Raw genomic sequence first — 15,068 nt, 5'->3', positions numbered from 1 at the left:
AACAAAAAATGACAGCACACTAGTAATTAAAAAAGCTATTTATTAATTACAAAATCATATTACATCACATATGAGTGAGACACACAAAAGGATTTTAATCATAATTTGATCAGTAAATTATGAAAGATTTGCATATAAACATTCATTATACCAGCAAAAGCTCAATGTTAATAACTTGATGCTGTCAGCATTTGAGTGCTAATCAGCCAACCTCTTAATTTCTGAAGAAAATAAATAAATGAAAGGGGTAGGGAGACACTGTAATGCATTAAGAGAATTTAAGGGTGGAAATCCAGTCAATTGTGAATTAGTTGTCATCCAACAGTGTTGCTGTTCTTCATTCTATTCCCTCCTGCTTGTCTTTGATGGCAACCTAAAATCATAAAAGACACATCAGTTTTTGAAAGACAGTGCACACTAACAAGAATCCAGTTACAATGTCACTAAAATTAATTGTTTTTTTATATATTCTATAGAAATGTACATCTCTGATTGCTTGTATAAAACCCATGTTCGGAGTTTCTTTTTTGAAAAGAAAAAGTTTTGTAGTTACTAAACCAAAACGCCGCTCGTAGCCCTTTTTCAATGCAAACGTGGTCAATTGTTTTCACAAATTTATCGTCCAACAGCAAAAACATCAGTTCATTGACTTTAAGAAGTGGCTGTAAAATTGTTAAATCTATATCTATAATCTAATCTATATTATATATCTAAGCAGTGTTTCAATATTTTGGTCGTGGAGAACCCCCAACACTGCACATTTTGATCGAGGTGATGTACCCTGAATCTCTCTTCCAGCAGGGAGAGCTCACTGATCAAGTCAGTGATGGCATTAGTGAAGGCTTCTTGAGGACTGTAGTCTGGTGTTGTCTGAACTCGGATCACAATCTTGTGCTCCAGTGGGTGGGGAACTTTATATCCAGCAAACAGCACCTGAGGGTCTTTTAGCAGTTGCCTGATATTGAGATCATAAGAGTGTTATACATGCTACAAATATAAAGTCCGTTTGATAAAATATGTAAGGATCAAAGACTTACGACCGGATGATGTTCCCCAGCGTGTGGTCCTCCTTATTCAGCGTGAACAGACATGCATTGGGCACCTTGGTGTCCTTAACTATCGTGATCCTGTAAAGGTAATTTATCAAGAATATTGAGCAGTTGTATTGTCTTTAAAAATTAATACTTAAAAGCACTTTAAATAATTTTATGATTGCAAAAACATGGACAGGACCATAGGTTTATAAAAAACGGCTAAATATTACTACCAGTCGTTAGCCAACAAGCTAAGCACTTTGCACACATGCTTTGTTTAAAGTGGGCTTCAGTTTCATTGTAAACGGCCATGAGTTTAATAATTTAATAGCAAAATACGGTATTTTACTTACTTTTTCTCTCCCTCAAATAACAAAAATGACTCGAATGCTGGTGGCGCGTTCATCTTGTTTGGAAACACGCAGCGCTAATGCGCTCACGCTGTACTACACATGCGCATTATGAGCACAAACCCTGACTGGTGGAAACCGCTGGAGGGCGCCGTTAAGCAGCAGACCAAATTCGTTCTACAAACCCATAGGCTTAAAGAGATAGTTCACTCAAAAATGAAAATTCTGTCATCATTTACTCACCTTCAAGTTGTTCCAAATCTGTATAAATGTACTTGTTCTGATGAACACAGAGAAAGATAATTGGAAGAATGCTTATAACCAGACAGATTTTGCCCCCCATTGACTACCATAGTAGGAAAACATACCATGGTAGTCAAAAGTGCCCCAGAACTGTTTGCTGTCCTACATTCTTCAAAATGTCTTCTTTTGAGTTCAACAAAAGTCGTTTTTCCTACTATGGGAGTCAAGATCTGTTAAAGTATCCCTTTAGGTGTGTGTGTTTAGCAACATTGACGAATTAAATAAATTATTTTTTTATTATTATTATTTCCAAACATCATGCTGTGCCCTTCTGAACAGGTTCTACTGGTTCTTATATCTGCTGGACAACATCCACAAACAGAACCCAACACATTGCCAGCAGAGGCCCACAGAGACTATTTTAATTTCCATTTAATCCATTTGTCATATTAATTTTAACTATTAGAATTTCTATATCGGTTTCTCACGTGTTTTCAGCACAGCGGCCAATTCTGTTTTGCTTTTGCAATAGTGAACAGGCTAAACAAGTCCCTGATATTCACCCACACAGTTGACAGACATCTTACATTTTCCAACCTCTTTTCCTGACCTGCTGATGACACTCAAGTGTTGTTTATTCATGTTATTCATGTTGTTCTTACTCACAGTATTGAAGGTCAATGTGATTCATACATTTTACAACCCTGGGAGTTTCTCTGAGCTGAGTGCAATTTTAAACCAGGATTTGGCAATTCAGACAATGTACTTTGAGGAAATGGGAAGTGAAACAAGAGTAATTGAAAGCTAGATTTCTGTATCTTTGTCAGTAAGTGAAACATAATATTTTTAGACATATGAGTCATTCTTCATGACTGTTTCTATTTAAAAGTGATGTAGTGTCTATCTAACAGTACTGTAACAAAGACTAAAGCAATTTGTATAGCTGTACTATCTCTTATTTCTAATTTACCTGTTTTAAAGTCAAAAGGTAATGAAAGCTATTCACCTGCCCATATTATACAAAGGTTTGGACATACAGGTATATGCCAGGAAAAGGAGGTTATGGTATTACAAGAATCCAGTTTAACAGAGGTAATTCAGTTCAAAGTCCATTGCTCCACTTCAATTTAGTGTAATCTGTTTATTTTTCTTCAATCTTCTCTTACTTGACGACAATTCAAATGAATAAGTTGGTGTCAATAAATTATTACTCCCTAAAAAGTTTTCTTGCTTACTTTATTGTAATCAACACATATAAGGAAATTACAAGATATTTCCCCAAAAAACATGCCGTAGCTATGTGGGTGTGTGTTTACATAAAAAAATGTCTAGAAGTGTGTGGGAGAAAACGGCCACATGTCTTTTACAAGATTCCTCACTCCTTCCACATCTGCATGACTTCGATAATGACTCAAATGTGGCAATACGTCTTTTCAAATTTGTGTGGAAACCTAGAAAGCTGAAAGCTGCCTATCCCTAAATTTATCAAAACAGACAAAAGATATAAATATTTTTAATATTACAGTGAACAGTGTTTTGTTTCGTGGTTAAGCATCTGTGCACAAATGTTGCAAAAAATGCGACCTGCTTGAGAACAGCCATTATTATGGTTAAAGACATCTATAGTGTAATGAAGTCTGTTTTAAAATGTTATATAATCAACAGTGTAGTATTTATTGAGTCATGTCTGTTTCTTATAAGCAGAAAAATGATAGATATGATGGTAATAGCAGCGATGGAACTAACCAAACATGGCAATAACCACTTGAACAAGTTTCCTATCTCAATGTTTCCTTCTCTTTTTCAGTAAACATGGACAGTTGAAAAATACACAAGAGTGAACATGAGGAACCGCACTAAGAGAATGTCTGCATAACCGTAATGCTATCCATCTTTTAACAATGTCATTTGTCATGAATGTAAGATTATGGCAATTGACAATGACAGATTCCCCTATAGATTATGTGAAATGGAGTCACTAAATCACTCTAATGTGTGTGATTGTTTGCCCTGTGATGCACCGGCCATCTGTCCAGGGGTTTCTAATGGCTCCAGCCTTGCAGAGGCCTAAAGGGTTTTATACTATATACAGTTTTGTAAACTTATATCGTTTCTAACATAAAGACATAGAAAGTTCACAAGGACTATATTTTATGTCGTGATTCAAAGTGATTCAATTACACAAATCTGACATCGAGGAAGGAATCAGTTATGTAATTAATATTTTGCATTCAAATGTTTTGTGTGTTATTTCTCTTTCGTGAATTTTAGTGTTTGGTTGCTTTATTCTTGATTTCTGTAAAACTATATGTACTTTTAGCATTACATTTTCAACAAAAATTTTCATGACCACACATAAACAACATTTCATACATGTAACTCTGGAATTTCTCATCTGTGTTTCTTCATTGATTTTAATGGAATGAAGTGAAAGAGGAAGGACTATGAGAGAAAGCTCCTCCCACTGTCACACTGAACTCTATAAACACAGGTGAACTTAACAATACAAGAGCAGTCTCCTATTCATTTAGCTACTGACCGAGTCTTCGTTTTGCAGGATGGCTAAACCTTATGTGCGACATGTGGAGCTGTTAGGCTTTGAGAAAAGGTTCTATCCCAGTCAGCACTATGTGAGTAGGCAACAAAAAATATGTTTTTAATGCAATTATACTGTTTTAATCTATGAACACATATACACTGTCAATAACAGATAAACTTGACATTACATACATCATTTATTCTTAAAAATAAAACAATTCTTTTCAAAAGGTGTACATGCTTTTGGTTAAATGGAGCGATCAATCAGAAAAGCTGGTTTACAGAGTGTATCCAGAAATCCACACATTCCATGTAAGTTTCTATTTTCTACAACCGAAAGTTGTTTCGTTTTTCATTGCTACATGCATTTCCTCATCACATAGATGCATAAAATCCTTATCACTTTTGTTAAATGTCCTGAAAATGTATGCAGTAATATATGTATTGGTGTTGTAATTAATATGTACACTCTAAAAAAAATGTGTAAAAATAGGGCACAATATACTGTATTAATACGAAGGAATTATCCGTATAATTTTTTTACAGTTGTTTTACCTGTATTTAACATTTTTCACTGCATTAAATTACATTTTAGCATTAACGGAAATGTCCGTAAAATAAAGGAAAATGTATTGGTAATTTTCTGCCAGTACTTTATCCGTTTTTTTCACAGAATTTTTTACAGTGTATATTAATTATAATATACATATATTATAATTAATATACACACTGTAAAGAAATTCCAGAGAAAGAAAAAATTCAAGAGCTGCAGAAAAAAATTAAGAGACCGCTCCAAATTTTCATTTCAAATCAGCATTTTTACATTTTGACATACATAACATTTTACATTTCATGTATTGTGGGCATTCCAAACAAATAATTTTTGAACTTTTCCTAAATGCTTGTCCAAATATTACTGTATTACTTAAAAGTGAATTCTAGTTTTTTTGCAGTATTTGAGGTCTGGAAAAATAGAGAGCACATTTTCTGTTATTTTAACCTGTTTCTCCAGTTTTCATTTTCTGCAAATAGAAACTTGTATAGAAAAATACACAAAATTTTCTTTGAAATTTGGTAAAAATATTACCTACTGTGAGTAGTTCACAGAAGTAAACAAACACGATACCTAAACACATACATATAAATAGTACATTTTAAAATCTAAAAAACAGTCTCTAAAATGGCCTCTTGTTTTTTTCTGTGGCTGTATGTGTCTGTTACCTAATATAATAACCTGGATGTCATCAATTATTTAATTCATAGAAAGCATTAAAGGAAATGTTCCCTATTGAAGCAGGAGAGATCGATGCGAAAGACAGAATCATTCCTACATTACCAGGTAAAGTGACACTTACAGAGTATGATCTTTAAAGCACTTGACCCTTAAAACAAATGGACCAAGACTGAATTATTGTAAATGATTTACTAAGATAATAGCAAAAGACTTATCTATACCGTCCACAAGCATGCCAGCATTGTGTGGTTTATCAGCAAGAGCAGACAACACAGAAGTCAGTTTTAGTTCCTCTCAGAAGAGGAAGCACCTGCTTTATGCCAAGCATATCAGATATATCTATTTATTCATTCAGAGTTTAGGAAAGTTTAAACCTGAATAATGACATTTGTAGTGCAGAAAATGTGCATTTGCGTAATGATATGCATTCTTGTTGTGTTTTTTTTGTGTGAATGGGTTTCATTTCTGCAAAAGAACATTTCTGGAGGATATTGTGGCAGATGTTACAGGCAAACTGTACTTTTTTGGACTTTCCAGTTTTGCAGGAGACTGCATACACAGACAAATTGTAGCTGTATGACCATAACACAGGGTGTACCAGTCAAAACATACAATTTGACATTTTACAATCTTCATCCTCCTCAGCTCCAAAATGGCTAGACAACCAAAAAACAACCGAGACAAGGCAGGTGACTCTTGCTGAATATTTTCGCTCTCTGCTCAACCTGCCTGCAAAGATCTCCCGCTGTCAGTTGGTATGTGACTTCTTCAAAATGCGGTCTGAAGATGAATCTCCGCCGGCCCCCCACCCGTGAGTAAAAATTTTGGAGCTGTGACATAGTGGTTAGCGTACATTACGACACATTAAGCCCAATGATGGTAATGCAATGACATGTCTTCCATATTATCTTTGTATTATCACTTTAAAATCTCAAAAAGGTCAAAACCTTGTAAAAGCTAAATCAAACCTAATTATCTAATTACTAATATTATCATCTTTCTTTAGATTCAAAAGAAACGAGACTTTTATTATGTCCACCAGTAGATCAAGGAGCAACACTTCATCAGGTATAAATCAATTTTCTGATTTGCATCTGATATATCTTAACTGAGATACCATGCTTATGTTGTATTTGGGGTATTTTTGTACAGAAATCACAGGGCCTATCATGCTTGAGAGTTACAGAGTGATTGCAGACTACGGCAAGAGCTCAAAGTATGAGCTCACTCTGAAGGCAGGAGACATGGTGGACATCGTGGAGAAAAGTCCAAATGGTGAGCTGGATGTGCTACGTTAGATAATATGAATGCACTTTGAACAATACGTCCACAGCATTTATAAATCTTAATGTTAACAGTTCACCCAGAAATAAAAACCTGTCATCATTTATTCACCCTTATATCATTCAAAACCTGTATGACTTTCCTTCTTCTGTGGAAGATAAAAAATATATTTTGTTCGACTGGTGATCGATTACCAACATTCTTCAAATGCCTTCTTTTGTGTTTTGAAAGGATTTATTGACAGAAATGCAATAAAATATACATAACTATGTCTTCAGAGGTCTATAAAGACCTTACATAATGAACCGTTATGTTTTTATTACCTTAGAACGAGATTTTCTATCTACATACGGCTTGCATGGAATTCGCCATGTTGTTTCAACAGTAGCCCTAAATGGACAAACTGCTCTACAGAGTGTGTTTCGTAAACACGTTATCTCCTTCGGCAAAGAAACGAAAAACGTGACGACATGTTTGTCTCATGTCAGCTGCAGTAGTGCTTCGAAAGGGAGGGGTGGAGTGAGCCATTGGTTGCAATTCCCAACCTCACCGCTAGATGCCGCTAAAATCTCCGCATTGCTCCTTTAATAATGTTAATGAATAAAAACTTATTATAAAATTTGACCCTCGAATACTTGTTATCATTTTACTGTATAGGCAGCTAAACTTCTAGTTGTTAGTCATCAATGTCATTCTTGTATATGGATCAATCACACTAGTCTCATGTTGACATAAATAGTCATATTTGTCAAGAATTGCAAAATATATTAGTCAACTCCATTGCACAACCCAGTGAACTCCTTCACGGTCTTTTTATTTTAGTACAAACATACATTTACAAATCCAAGTAAATTGAATACTTGTTCTACGAGGTCATATAAATAAATGGTTTTCAACATTTTATTAAGCCCTACGTTGACATAATACATTATATAGGCCTATTGATACATTGATCACATGGTTGCGATTTAATGTGATTCCTGCAGGCTGGTGGTTCTGTCAGTGTGAGTCCAGGAGAGGTTGGGTACCGGCTTCATACTTGGAACCACTGGATGGAGCAGATGAATCAGAGGAACCAGAGCCTAACTATGCAGGTAAATGTGTACACTGTCACTTTAAGGCCAGATCGCATTATGCTCAATCAAAGAGAAGAGATTGTGTTGTGTTGGCCTGTGTTGACGATATCGCTCTTCTTACAGGAGAGCTTTACAAAACCACCAGAGGGTATAAAGCTGTCGAAGAGGATGAGTTAACTCTCGAGGCGGGAGAGACTATTGAAGTTATCCATAAGCTTCTGGATGGGTGGTGGGTGGTCAGGTAGGGGACAGCTGTCAACTTGAGTTTGTCAAAACAATAGGTTGAAAAGTGCAAAAATGTTGTAATTTAAACTTCATTCAGATTCTCGCAAAGGAAAACTTCTGTTTGTCTCTAATAGGAAAGGAGAAGATACAGGCCACTACCCATCCATGTTCCTCTGCAGGACGGGTGAGAAGAAAGAGGTGGATGCTGAAAAGGATGTTGTCAAAAGATCCACACCACCACCCAGAAGGTACCTACATATACGAGCACAATTCCACATGCTGTTAATATTTACAAACTTTCAAACTTTATTTTTGCTGATATATCTTTTTTTTACTGTCACCAATAGATCGACCATTCGCAACGTCCAGAGCATTCATCCTAAGGGACGTCAGAGGATCAGTCAGGACAGTTATCGCAGACAGAGCCGGCGATTCTTACAGCAGCGAGGGAGACTAAACTCCCAATCTAAAAATGTGACACGATCACCATTACAAGAGAGGAAGCCAAACAGAGGTGTGTATTGTGCATGTGACACCTTTCTGGTTTGTCATATTTGCTCCTGTAAAGCTGCTTTGGAACAATGCACATTGTGAAAAGCGCTATATAAATAAATTGAATGTGCAAAGTCTAAAATACAGCAAGACAAAGAAAAGTACATTTTCTACTTCCTCTTCTTGGTACTATTTTTATAGCCTACCATGAAATTGTTACGGTGGTGTGGAGAATCCAACAAACACAAGGCAGATAAAGCCTAAATGCAATTTAATAATGAAAGTAAACCATAATGGTGACAGAAATACATCACAAAATGTTTATTGTGGGCTACACATTATTCAAGCTGAAATTGTGAATAAAATATATTTGCAGCTCTTGAAGGCAAAGATTACAGATTTACAAGATTTGTTTTAAAACCGTGTTGTGTTTGTGTAGAGAACATTGTAAACTCAAGCTCCTCCAAAACAGAAGATCTGGATAAGAGTATTCCAGTCATTCCTCCCCGGCCCAGTCCTCAGCTCATTCTGGAGCGCTGTACTGAGAACACATGCAAGAGAGTCAGCGTACATGAAGCCAGCTGATCTGCATTCAACAACTGTGTGAAAACTTTACTTAAATCTCTGTTTAAATTTGATTTGAGCAGTTTTTTTCAGGCATTCAGACGCTTGTGCACACAAGCGCTCTGCTCTGTTCATTCCTGCTTAGCCCAGAACCTGTTATAAGCTATGCATGTTGGATGTTATACATATAATATCAGTATGTCTGTATGTCTATATGTCTATCAAAAATGTACTATGTAAACTAGCAATGTAGTACTATGTAAGCATTTTATTTTCAATTTTAATGAAACTTATTTTTGATGTTGTTAAGCAGTGAATAATAAAGACAATGCACAAAACATGCATGAAAGAAAACGGTTTAAAGATTCGTCTTTATCAACGACTACTTAGAGTTGGCACATCTTGAATATAAAAAAAGAGTAATCGAGTAATCCACCATGACAAGCAAGCTTTTCTCGCCCCCTAGCGGTGTGTTTATCATTGCACAGTGCAACATACGTCACATCCCATACGTCACAAGTGAGCTGTCATGGCTGCCTCCATAGACAACATGTTAGAGCAGCAGAGAAAGGACATATTTTGCTTTATATTCCCGTATATTTCATTTCAAACATTTAAATCATCTTAAAAATATACAGCTATTTACGGGAATTAATTAAATTACGTGACGGGAATGCTGTGAAAGCGATTTGTTTAATGTTGTTGGATTATTTAATGGTCATTCAGCGGTGAGTAACAATATTACGTTTATTGCTATGCAAAAATTGCATTTACTCTTGCTATTATAAGTTCCATAATAGGCTACCGTTTAAAATAACAATTTAAAGTACCGTTATTTTTTTACTTGTTGCTGATGTTAGACAAGTCAGTTTCTGTAATATTCACCAATCTACATCAGGCATATATTAAACAAGTTAAGAGAGTCATTTCAATATATAGCATTTGCAGAAGGAATACATTATAATGAAATTATTCCATACACACAAACCGTATCTGCCTATATAAATATACTGCATAAGTTATGTAAGTTAATTTAGTTTCTTTTCAATGGAAAGACCAAAATAAAATAAAAAATAGAAACACGATTGACATTGTTGACATGGTATTAAAAACACTTTTCTTACAGTAATACAAAAAATATTCCACATACGAATTGAAAGTTCAAATTTTGTATGTATTTTTATTTTTGACATAAGTCGTATTATTTCATAATATTTTGTCACGTTGTTTTGTGTCCTGTGCAGGTCACTGTCATAATGGCATTAGTCAACATTCGTGTATGTGGCTGGTGTTGTAGTCGTGTGGGTGTCCGTGCATACGCCACACAACCTTTTGGCATGACAGGGCTGCAGCAAGATGACAGACCTGTGTTCCAATATGTGGGTCAGCACAGGAAGCCCAAAGAGAAGGTGTTTGTATGGGGCTTTAGCTACACAGGCGCTTTAGGAATCCCCAGTTTTGTGGTGCCTGACAGTGGCAGGAAAAAGCCCAGGAAGCACCAGCTCACACCTTATCGCCTGGACACCGAACAAAAGGTATAAATACCACGGGACATTAATAAAGCAATACTTGATTCATTATTATGGCAATACAATGTGACACAGCATCACAATAACAATATATTTTTTAAGGGGTTAAACCTGCAATGTACAAAATAATAAACCAAGTTACACTGTCCAGAACAATTCCTTATATTAAGGATAACATCATATTTATTTTGTATGTCCTGTATGTTTTTGCTAGATTTCCTCCGCAGCCTGCGGATATGGCTTCACTTTGTTGGCGTCTAATAGCAAAGACCTGACCAAACTGTGGGGCATGGGCCTTAACAAAGATTCCCAGCTGGGCTTCCAGCGGACTCAAAAGGACAGACGTGAGAAAAAACGCCACACTACAATTCTAAAATATGAATATTTTTATTAGTAATGCATCTGCTGCTGTAGAAGCAACCCTTTAAAGGGATAGTTCACTTAAAGAATGAAGATTCTGTTATCATTTTCTCACCCCCAAACCTTTATAAATGTCTTTGTTCTGTTGAACACAAAGGAAGATATTTGGAAGAATGTTTTTAACCAAACAGATCTCATCTCCTTTGACTCCCGTAGTATATGATTTCCCTACTATGGCAGTAAATTGGGGAGGAGATTTGTTTGGTTACCGACATTCTTCCAGATATCTTCCTTTGTGTTCAACAGAGCAAAGAAATTTGTACAGGTTTTGAACAACCTGAGGGTGAGTAAATGACGACAGAATTTTCATTTTTAGGTGAACTGTCCCTTTAAATATAGCTCTGTGACCAATGCCATACTGATTACCGCATTCATGTTTATAGGCTGGTGATGACCTGCTTTGTCTTGCGCGTTTACAGATAAAAGTTATGACTATGTTCTGGAACCTTCTCCAGTGTCTCTCCCACTGGCCAACCCTCAGGAGACGCGAGTGCTGCAGGTGTCATGTGGCCGTGCTCACTCCCTAGTACTCACAGATTCTGAGGGAGGTGAGGATATTTGCTATTTTCATCTGCTATTTATTGCAGATTTTAATATTATTTGTGCTTTAAGTCATAATAATATACTGCATGCTGCCTGTACCTACTTAAAGCAGTATGCAAATGAATGTCGTTCACGATGACCTCATTCCCATTATTATCTTGGAAATAAAAACAATATTTTGCATGTTTAATGTGAGTTTATGTATGATCCATAAAGCGTAAATAACTTGATATTACTTCTGTTTTGCCTGTCACCCTGAAAATGGTTATTACACTAAAAATCTTTTCTCTTCATCAGTTTTCAGCATGGGTAATAATGCTTATGGACAGTGTGGCAGACCGATTGTGGAGGATGAAGTCTACAGGTTTGTTTCTTAGAAATATTGCATCTATACCTGCTTAAACAGCATTGCTTAAAATGATGCAATCCGTTGGTTTTAAAGCTTGTGAGTAATGTATGACTAATGTATTGTTTTTTGCAGCGGAAGCCATCTTGTTCATAAGATGGAGGGTTTTGACAGTCGGGTCATTCAGGTATGTTATGATAAATGTATTGCTTGAAGATTAATATTATATCAAATTTACTGTTATAGTTTTATTCTATTTTTTTTATATGAAATTCAAGTTAAACTTAATGCGTTGTTGACCAATGAGACTGTCCTGTTTCTCTTGTCCTGTAGGTGGCTTGTGGCCAGGATCACAGTGTATTTCTAACAGAGAAAGGCTCAGTTTATGCCTGCGGGTGGGGGGCAGATGGACAAACAGGTTTGTTTCGTCACCTCGCTCACTCAGTCATATTTTCCATCAGTCGGTCATTTGCTCAGTCTGTGTTTTGTTCTTCTTTATTTTGGCAGTTGTTTTTTAAAACTGTATCTATTGGGGAATTGTATAACTGTACCTTACAAATTTGCACCCAGTAATCTTTATACCTGAATTTCAGCAAAAACTGCTAGGTAAATAGGAAACATTATGTCACCCAATTAATATTCATGAGCCGTTTACATTATTCAATTAGCAGACGATTTTATCTAAGTACATTAGAGGTCATATACATTTCATTATTTTATTCGTACACGGGGAAGCAAATCAAATGTACCGCTTTAGGAAAACGACAGTTTTAAAATCTTGCACACATCCTAGTTTGCTATTAAAACGTCTGAAATGTGTTTTAAGGTCTGGGCCATCACAACAAATCCTCTTGTCCAGTGCTTGTTGGAGGAGACCTGGCTGGGATCAAAGTTCAGCAGGTGATCACATATGGAGACTGTAGTTTGGCTGTGTCCACCGACGGCCAGCTTTATGGTTGGGGGAACTCGGAGTACCTGCAGCTCGCCTCCGTCACTGAGATGGCACAGGTATTATATATAACATTGGTTCACTTCACTAAAATGATCCTGATGTTTTTGTTTCTTTCTGTGAGGGTTGGATATCCTTCTAGAATAATCTCAGGTCTGTTTCACAGATTAGTTCGCCGCGGCTGCTGCCCATGGGGTCTGTGGGTCGAGTCAGACAGGCAGCATGTGGAGGAACACAAGTGGCTGTTCTGAACGGTAAGATTTGTAGATCTCAATAAGCTTTATGGAAGCAAATCATCTTAACATGGTACCATGTTTTTTTTATACATATAATACCATGTTAGTGCTTATGGGCGCTTGCCACATGGATACATTATTGGCAACAAAATATTGACTAGAAATATTTTATTAACTACTTTGTAACAAAAACAAAGCTTGAAAAAAGCTATCATCTATAAGCCAAGATGCAACATTTAAACAAGACGAAAATGCAATTTGGTTTAGCAATTGTATAATAAGTAATACGTTTTATACTGTATATGTTATTAATTAGGCATATTTATAATTATTTCTCATTTGTAAGGTCAAGAATATGCATCAGTATCCTGATGACCCTGTGTTATTAGTTGTAGCTTTATCTGGGAATAATATACTTTGGAATGTTGTGACTGACCAATCAGAATCAAGTATTCCGGAGCGTGTAATAAACCAATAATTGAATACTAATAATTATTGTTTCATGTTATTGTCAAGTGTAGAGGAAGGAGATGTGTTTGTTTGGGGTTTTGGCATTCTGGGAAAAGGCCCAAATCTGTCAGAGTCTGCCGTCCCAGAAAGAATACCTGCCACGTTTTTTGGAAGGTCAGAATTCAACCCGACAGTAAGGGTCTCGTCCATTCGCTGCGGTCTCAATCATTTTGCAGCCATCACAGGTAAACTTCAATCTTAAAAAATGTATTGCTCAAATACATTTATTCACACATATTAATTATTTCCAATTGCTTTATAGTAAATAACTGCTTCAAATGCATTGTCGTTACAGAAAACCAATTCTGTCTTTTTTTTAAAAACCTTTGCGTTATTAAAACACTGTCTGTGTCCTTGCCAACTTTCATGTAAATGGCTGAGTTATTTGCTGCGTCGATGTTGCTTTCAGAGCCCGGTGAGCTGTTTGTTTGGGGCAAGAATGTGAGAGGGTGTCTGGGCATCGGAAAACACGGTGACCAGTATTTTCCATGGAGGGTGAGAGACCGACAACACTGCATTCAATTTTTCTAAAACAGAATAGTTCATTCTGACACTTTAATTTCTGTCCTTCATGCTCATGATTTGTTTAGGTGACAGTCCCAGGCCATGTGACGGATGTTGCCTGTGGCGTTGACCACATGGTGGCGCTGGTTAAATCAATCATATGAGCCAGTCTTCTCTGGCACATCCCAGAGACTTCCAATGAAGTGCCAGCATGTCCTTGGGTTGACTCAGTAAAGAGTCTTGAAATCATTCTGCAACAAGCATGCTACGGGTGTGTTTAAGGTGGAAACTGGACACTTCCTCCCCTGTTTACACCCTCAGAAGGACTTGAGTGACTTTGAAATTCTATATGAACCTTTTTTGTTTGTTGTGGCAAACACTGTGCATTTAAACTCACATTAGTACTGTTTAAGAAACTTTCATTGTTATAACACAATAAATTGTCAATAGGTAAAATGAAGAATCTGATCTCAAACTATGTGGATAGGTATCAAATAAACAGATCAGGCTTTACAAGGTTATTTTGGCTATGCACCTGGAACCGCCAGTAGTGTTACCAACTCGGTTCCCAATTTTTGACGACCAATTATTTGTTTTTACTGAATAAGAATAAGCATTTATTAAAAAATGAAATCACTTTGATTTAAAAAGCTTTGCTTATGAACCATTTTCATTGATCAATCATTGAACAATCACAAAATAACTATTCGCTTGCAAATCAGACATCACTATGGCTTGTGAACAAATGTTTCTCTTCAAAAAAGTAAATTACCATCCAGGACCCTCGTTCAATAAAACAAGCTGTTGCAAAACTGTATTTGTAGCAACTTTCATTGACTTTAATTGAAGCAACTTTCAAGTCACAATTGATTATCTTACCAAAGGTGGTTTAGAAACATTGTGGGATGACAAAGTTACTTAAAATTCACGTATCCTTCAGAATAGAGTACATACTTGGTTTCAAACTGTATTTCTAATCACAAGATTATAG

At 36.2% G+C, this 15,068-nt stretch overlaps 3 protein-coding genes across 4 annotated transcripts; 2 read left to right on the top strand and 1 right to left on the bottom strand.

The window, feature by feature from the left end:
• Positions 1–30: 30 nt before the first annotated feature.
• polr2j (RNA polymerase II subunit J) lies at positions 31–1,519 on the bottom strand. The gene is made up of 4 exons (XM_057321860.1): positions 1,388–1,519; positions 1,038–1,127; positions 781–955; positions 31–373 (listed from the first exon to the last, which is right to left on the bottom strand). Exons 1-4 carry the CDS (start codon positions 1,438–1,440, stop codon positions 338–340), a joined length of 354 nt encoding a protein of 117 aa, XP_057177843.1. The 5' UTR covers positions 1,441–1,519; the 3' UTR covers positions 31–337.
• Positions 1,520–4,145: 2,626 nt separating this feature from the next.
• On the top strand, positions 4,146–9,380 carry ncf1 (neutrophil cytosolic factor 1). The gene is made up of 11 exons (XM_057363514.1): positions 4,146–4,257; positions 4,397–4,477; positions 5,429–5,504; positions 6,045–6,210; positions 6,406–6,467; positions 6,552–6,674; positions 7,670–7,777; positions 7,883–8,000; positions 8,119–8,232; positions 8,332–8,498; positions 8,916–9,380. Exons 1-11 carry the CDS (start codon positions 4,186–4,188, stop codon positions 9,059–9,061), a joined length of 1,233 nt encoding a protein of 410 aa, XP_057219497.1. The 5' UTR covers positions 4,146–4,185; the 3' UTR covers positions 9,062–9,380.
• A 192-nt stretch (positions 9,381–9,572) lies between these two features.
• Positions 9,573–15,068, top strand: rcc1l (RCC1 like). 2 transcript variants are annotated; one of them, XM_057356788.1, is made up of 12 exons: positions 9,573–9,768; positions 10,285–10,575; positions 10,784–10,913; positions 11,409–11,537; positions 11,830–11,896; positions 12,014–12,065; positions 12,212–12,296; positions 12,705–12,886; positions 12,994–13,081; positions 13,585–13,758; positions 13,983–14,068; positions 14,164–15,068. In XM_057356788.1, the coding sequence occupies exons 2-12, from the start codon at positions 10,297–10,299 to the stop codon at positions 14,239–14,241; spliced, it is 1,350 nt and encodes a 449-aa protein (XP_057212771.1). In that variant the 5' UTR covers positions 9,573–9,768; positions 10,285–10,296; the 3' UTR covers positions 14,242–15,068. The 2 variants fall into 2 exon arrangements, with proteins under 2 accessions (XP_057212771.1, XP_057212779.1); XM_057356796.1 differs by lacking the exons at positions 13,983–14,068; positions 14,164–15,068 and having other exon boundaries at positions 13,580–13,692.

The sequence above is a fragment of the Triplophysa rosa genome, linkage group LG2 (genome assembly GCF_024868665.1).
Source record: "Triplophysa rosa linkage group LG2, Trosa_1v2, whole genome shotgun sequence".
Taxonomy (NCBI): Eukaryota; Metazoa; Chordata; class Actinopteri; order Cypriniformes; family Nemacheilidae; genus Triplophysa; species Triplophysa rosa.
This window is presented reverse-complemented; position numbering and strand designations above follow the sequence as displayed.

What these genes read in the sequence shown, in the direction of transcription:
- polr2j (XM_057321860.1), bottom strand. Translation starts at nt 1,440, where the DNA reads ATGAACGCGCCACCAGCATTCGAGTCATTTTTGTTATTTGAGGGAGAG. An exon ending in TTATTTGAGGGAGAGAAAAA is followed by an intron (nt 1,128 to 1,387) that starts GTAAGTAAAATA and finishes TTACCTTTACAG; the next exon opens with GATCACGATAGTTAAGGACA. An exon ending in CTGGGGAACATCATCCGGTC is followed by an intron (nt 956 to 1,037) that starts GTAAGTCTTTGA and finishes TCTCAATATCAG; the next exon opens with GCAACTGCTAAAAGACCCTC.
- ncf1 (XM_057363514.1), top strand. Translation starts at nt 4,186, where the DNA reads ATGGCTAAACCTTATGTGCGACATGTGGAGCTGTTAGGCTTTGAGAAA. An exon ending in ACCAGAGCCTAACTATGCAG is followed by an intron (nt 7,778 to 7,882) that starts GTAAATGTGTAC and finishes CTCTTCTTACAG; the next exon opens with GAGAGCTTTACAAAACCACC. An exon ending in TCCACACCACCACCCAGAAG is followed by an intron (nt 8,233 to 8,331) that starts GTACCTACATAT and finishes TGTCACCAATAG; the next exon opens with ATCGACCATTCGCAACGTCC.
- rcc1l (XM_057356788.1), top strand. Translation starts at nt 10,297, where the DNA reads ATGGCATTAGTCAACATTCGTGTATGTGGCTGGTGTTGTAGTCGTGTG. An exon ending in GGGGGCAGATGGACAAACAG is followed by an intron (nt 12,297 to 12,704) that starts GTTTGTTTCGTC and finishes ATGTGTTTTAAG; the next exon opens with GTCTGGGCCATCACAACAAA. An exon ending in TCATTTTGCAGCCATCACAG is followed by an intron (nt 13,759 to 13,982) that starts GTAAACTTCAAT and finishes TGTTGCTTTCAG; the next exon opens with AGCCCGGTGAGCTGTTTGTT.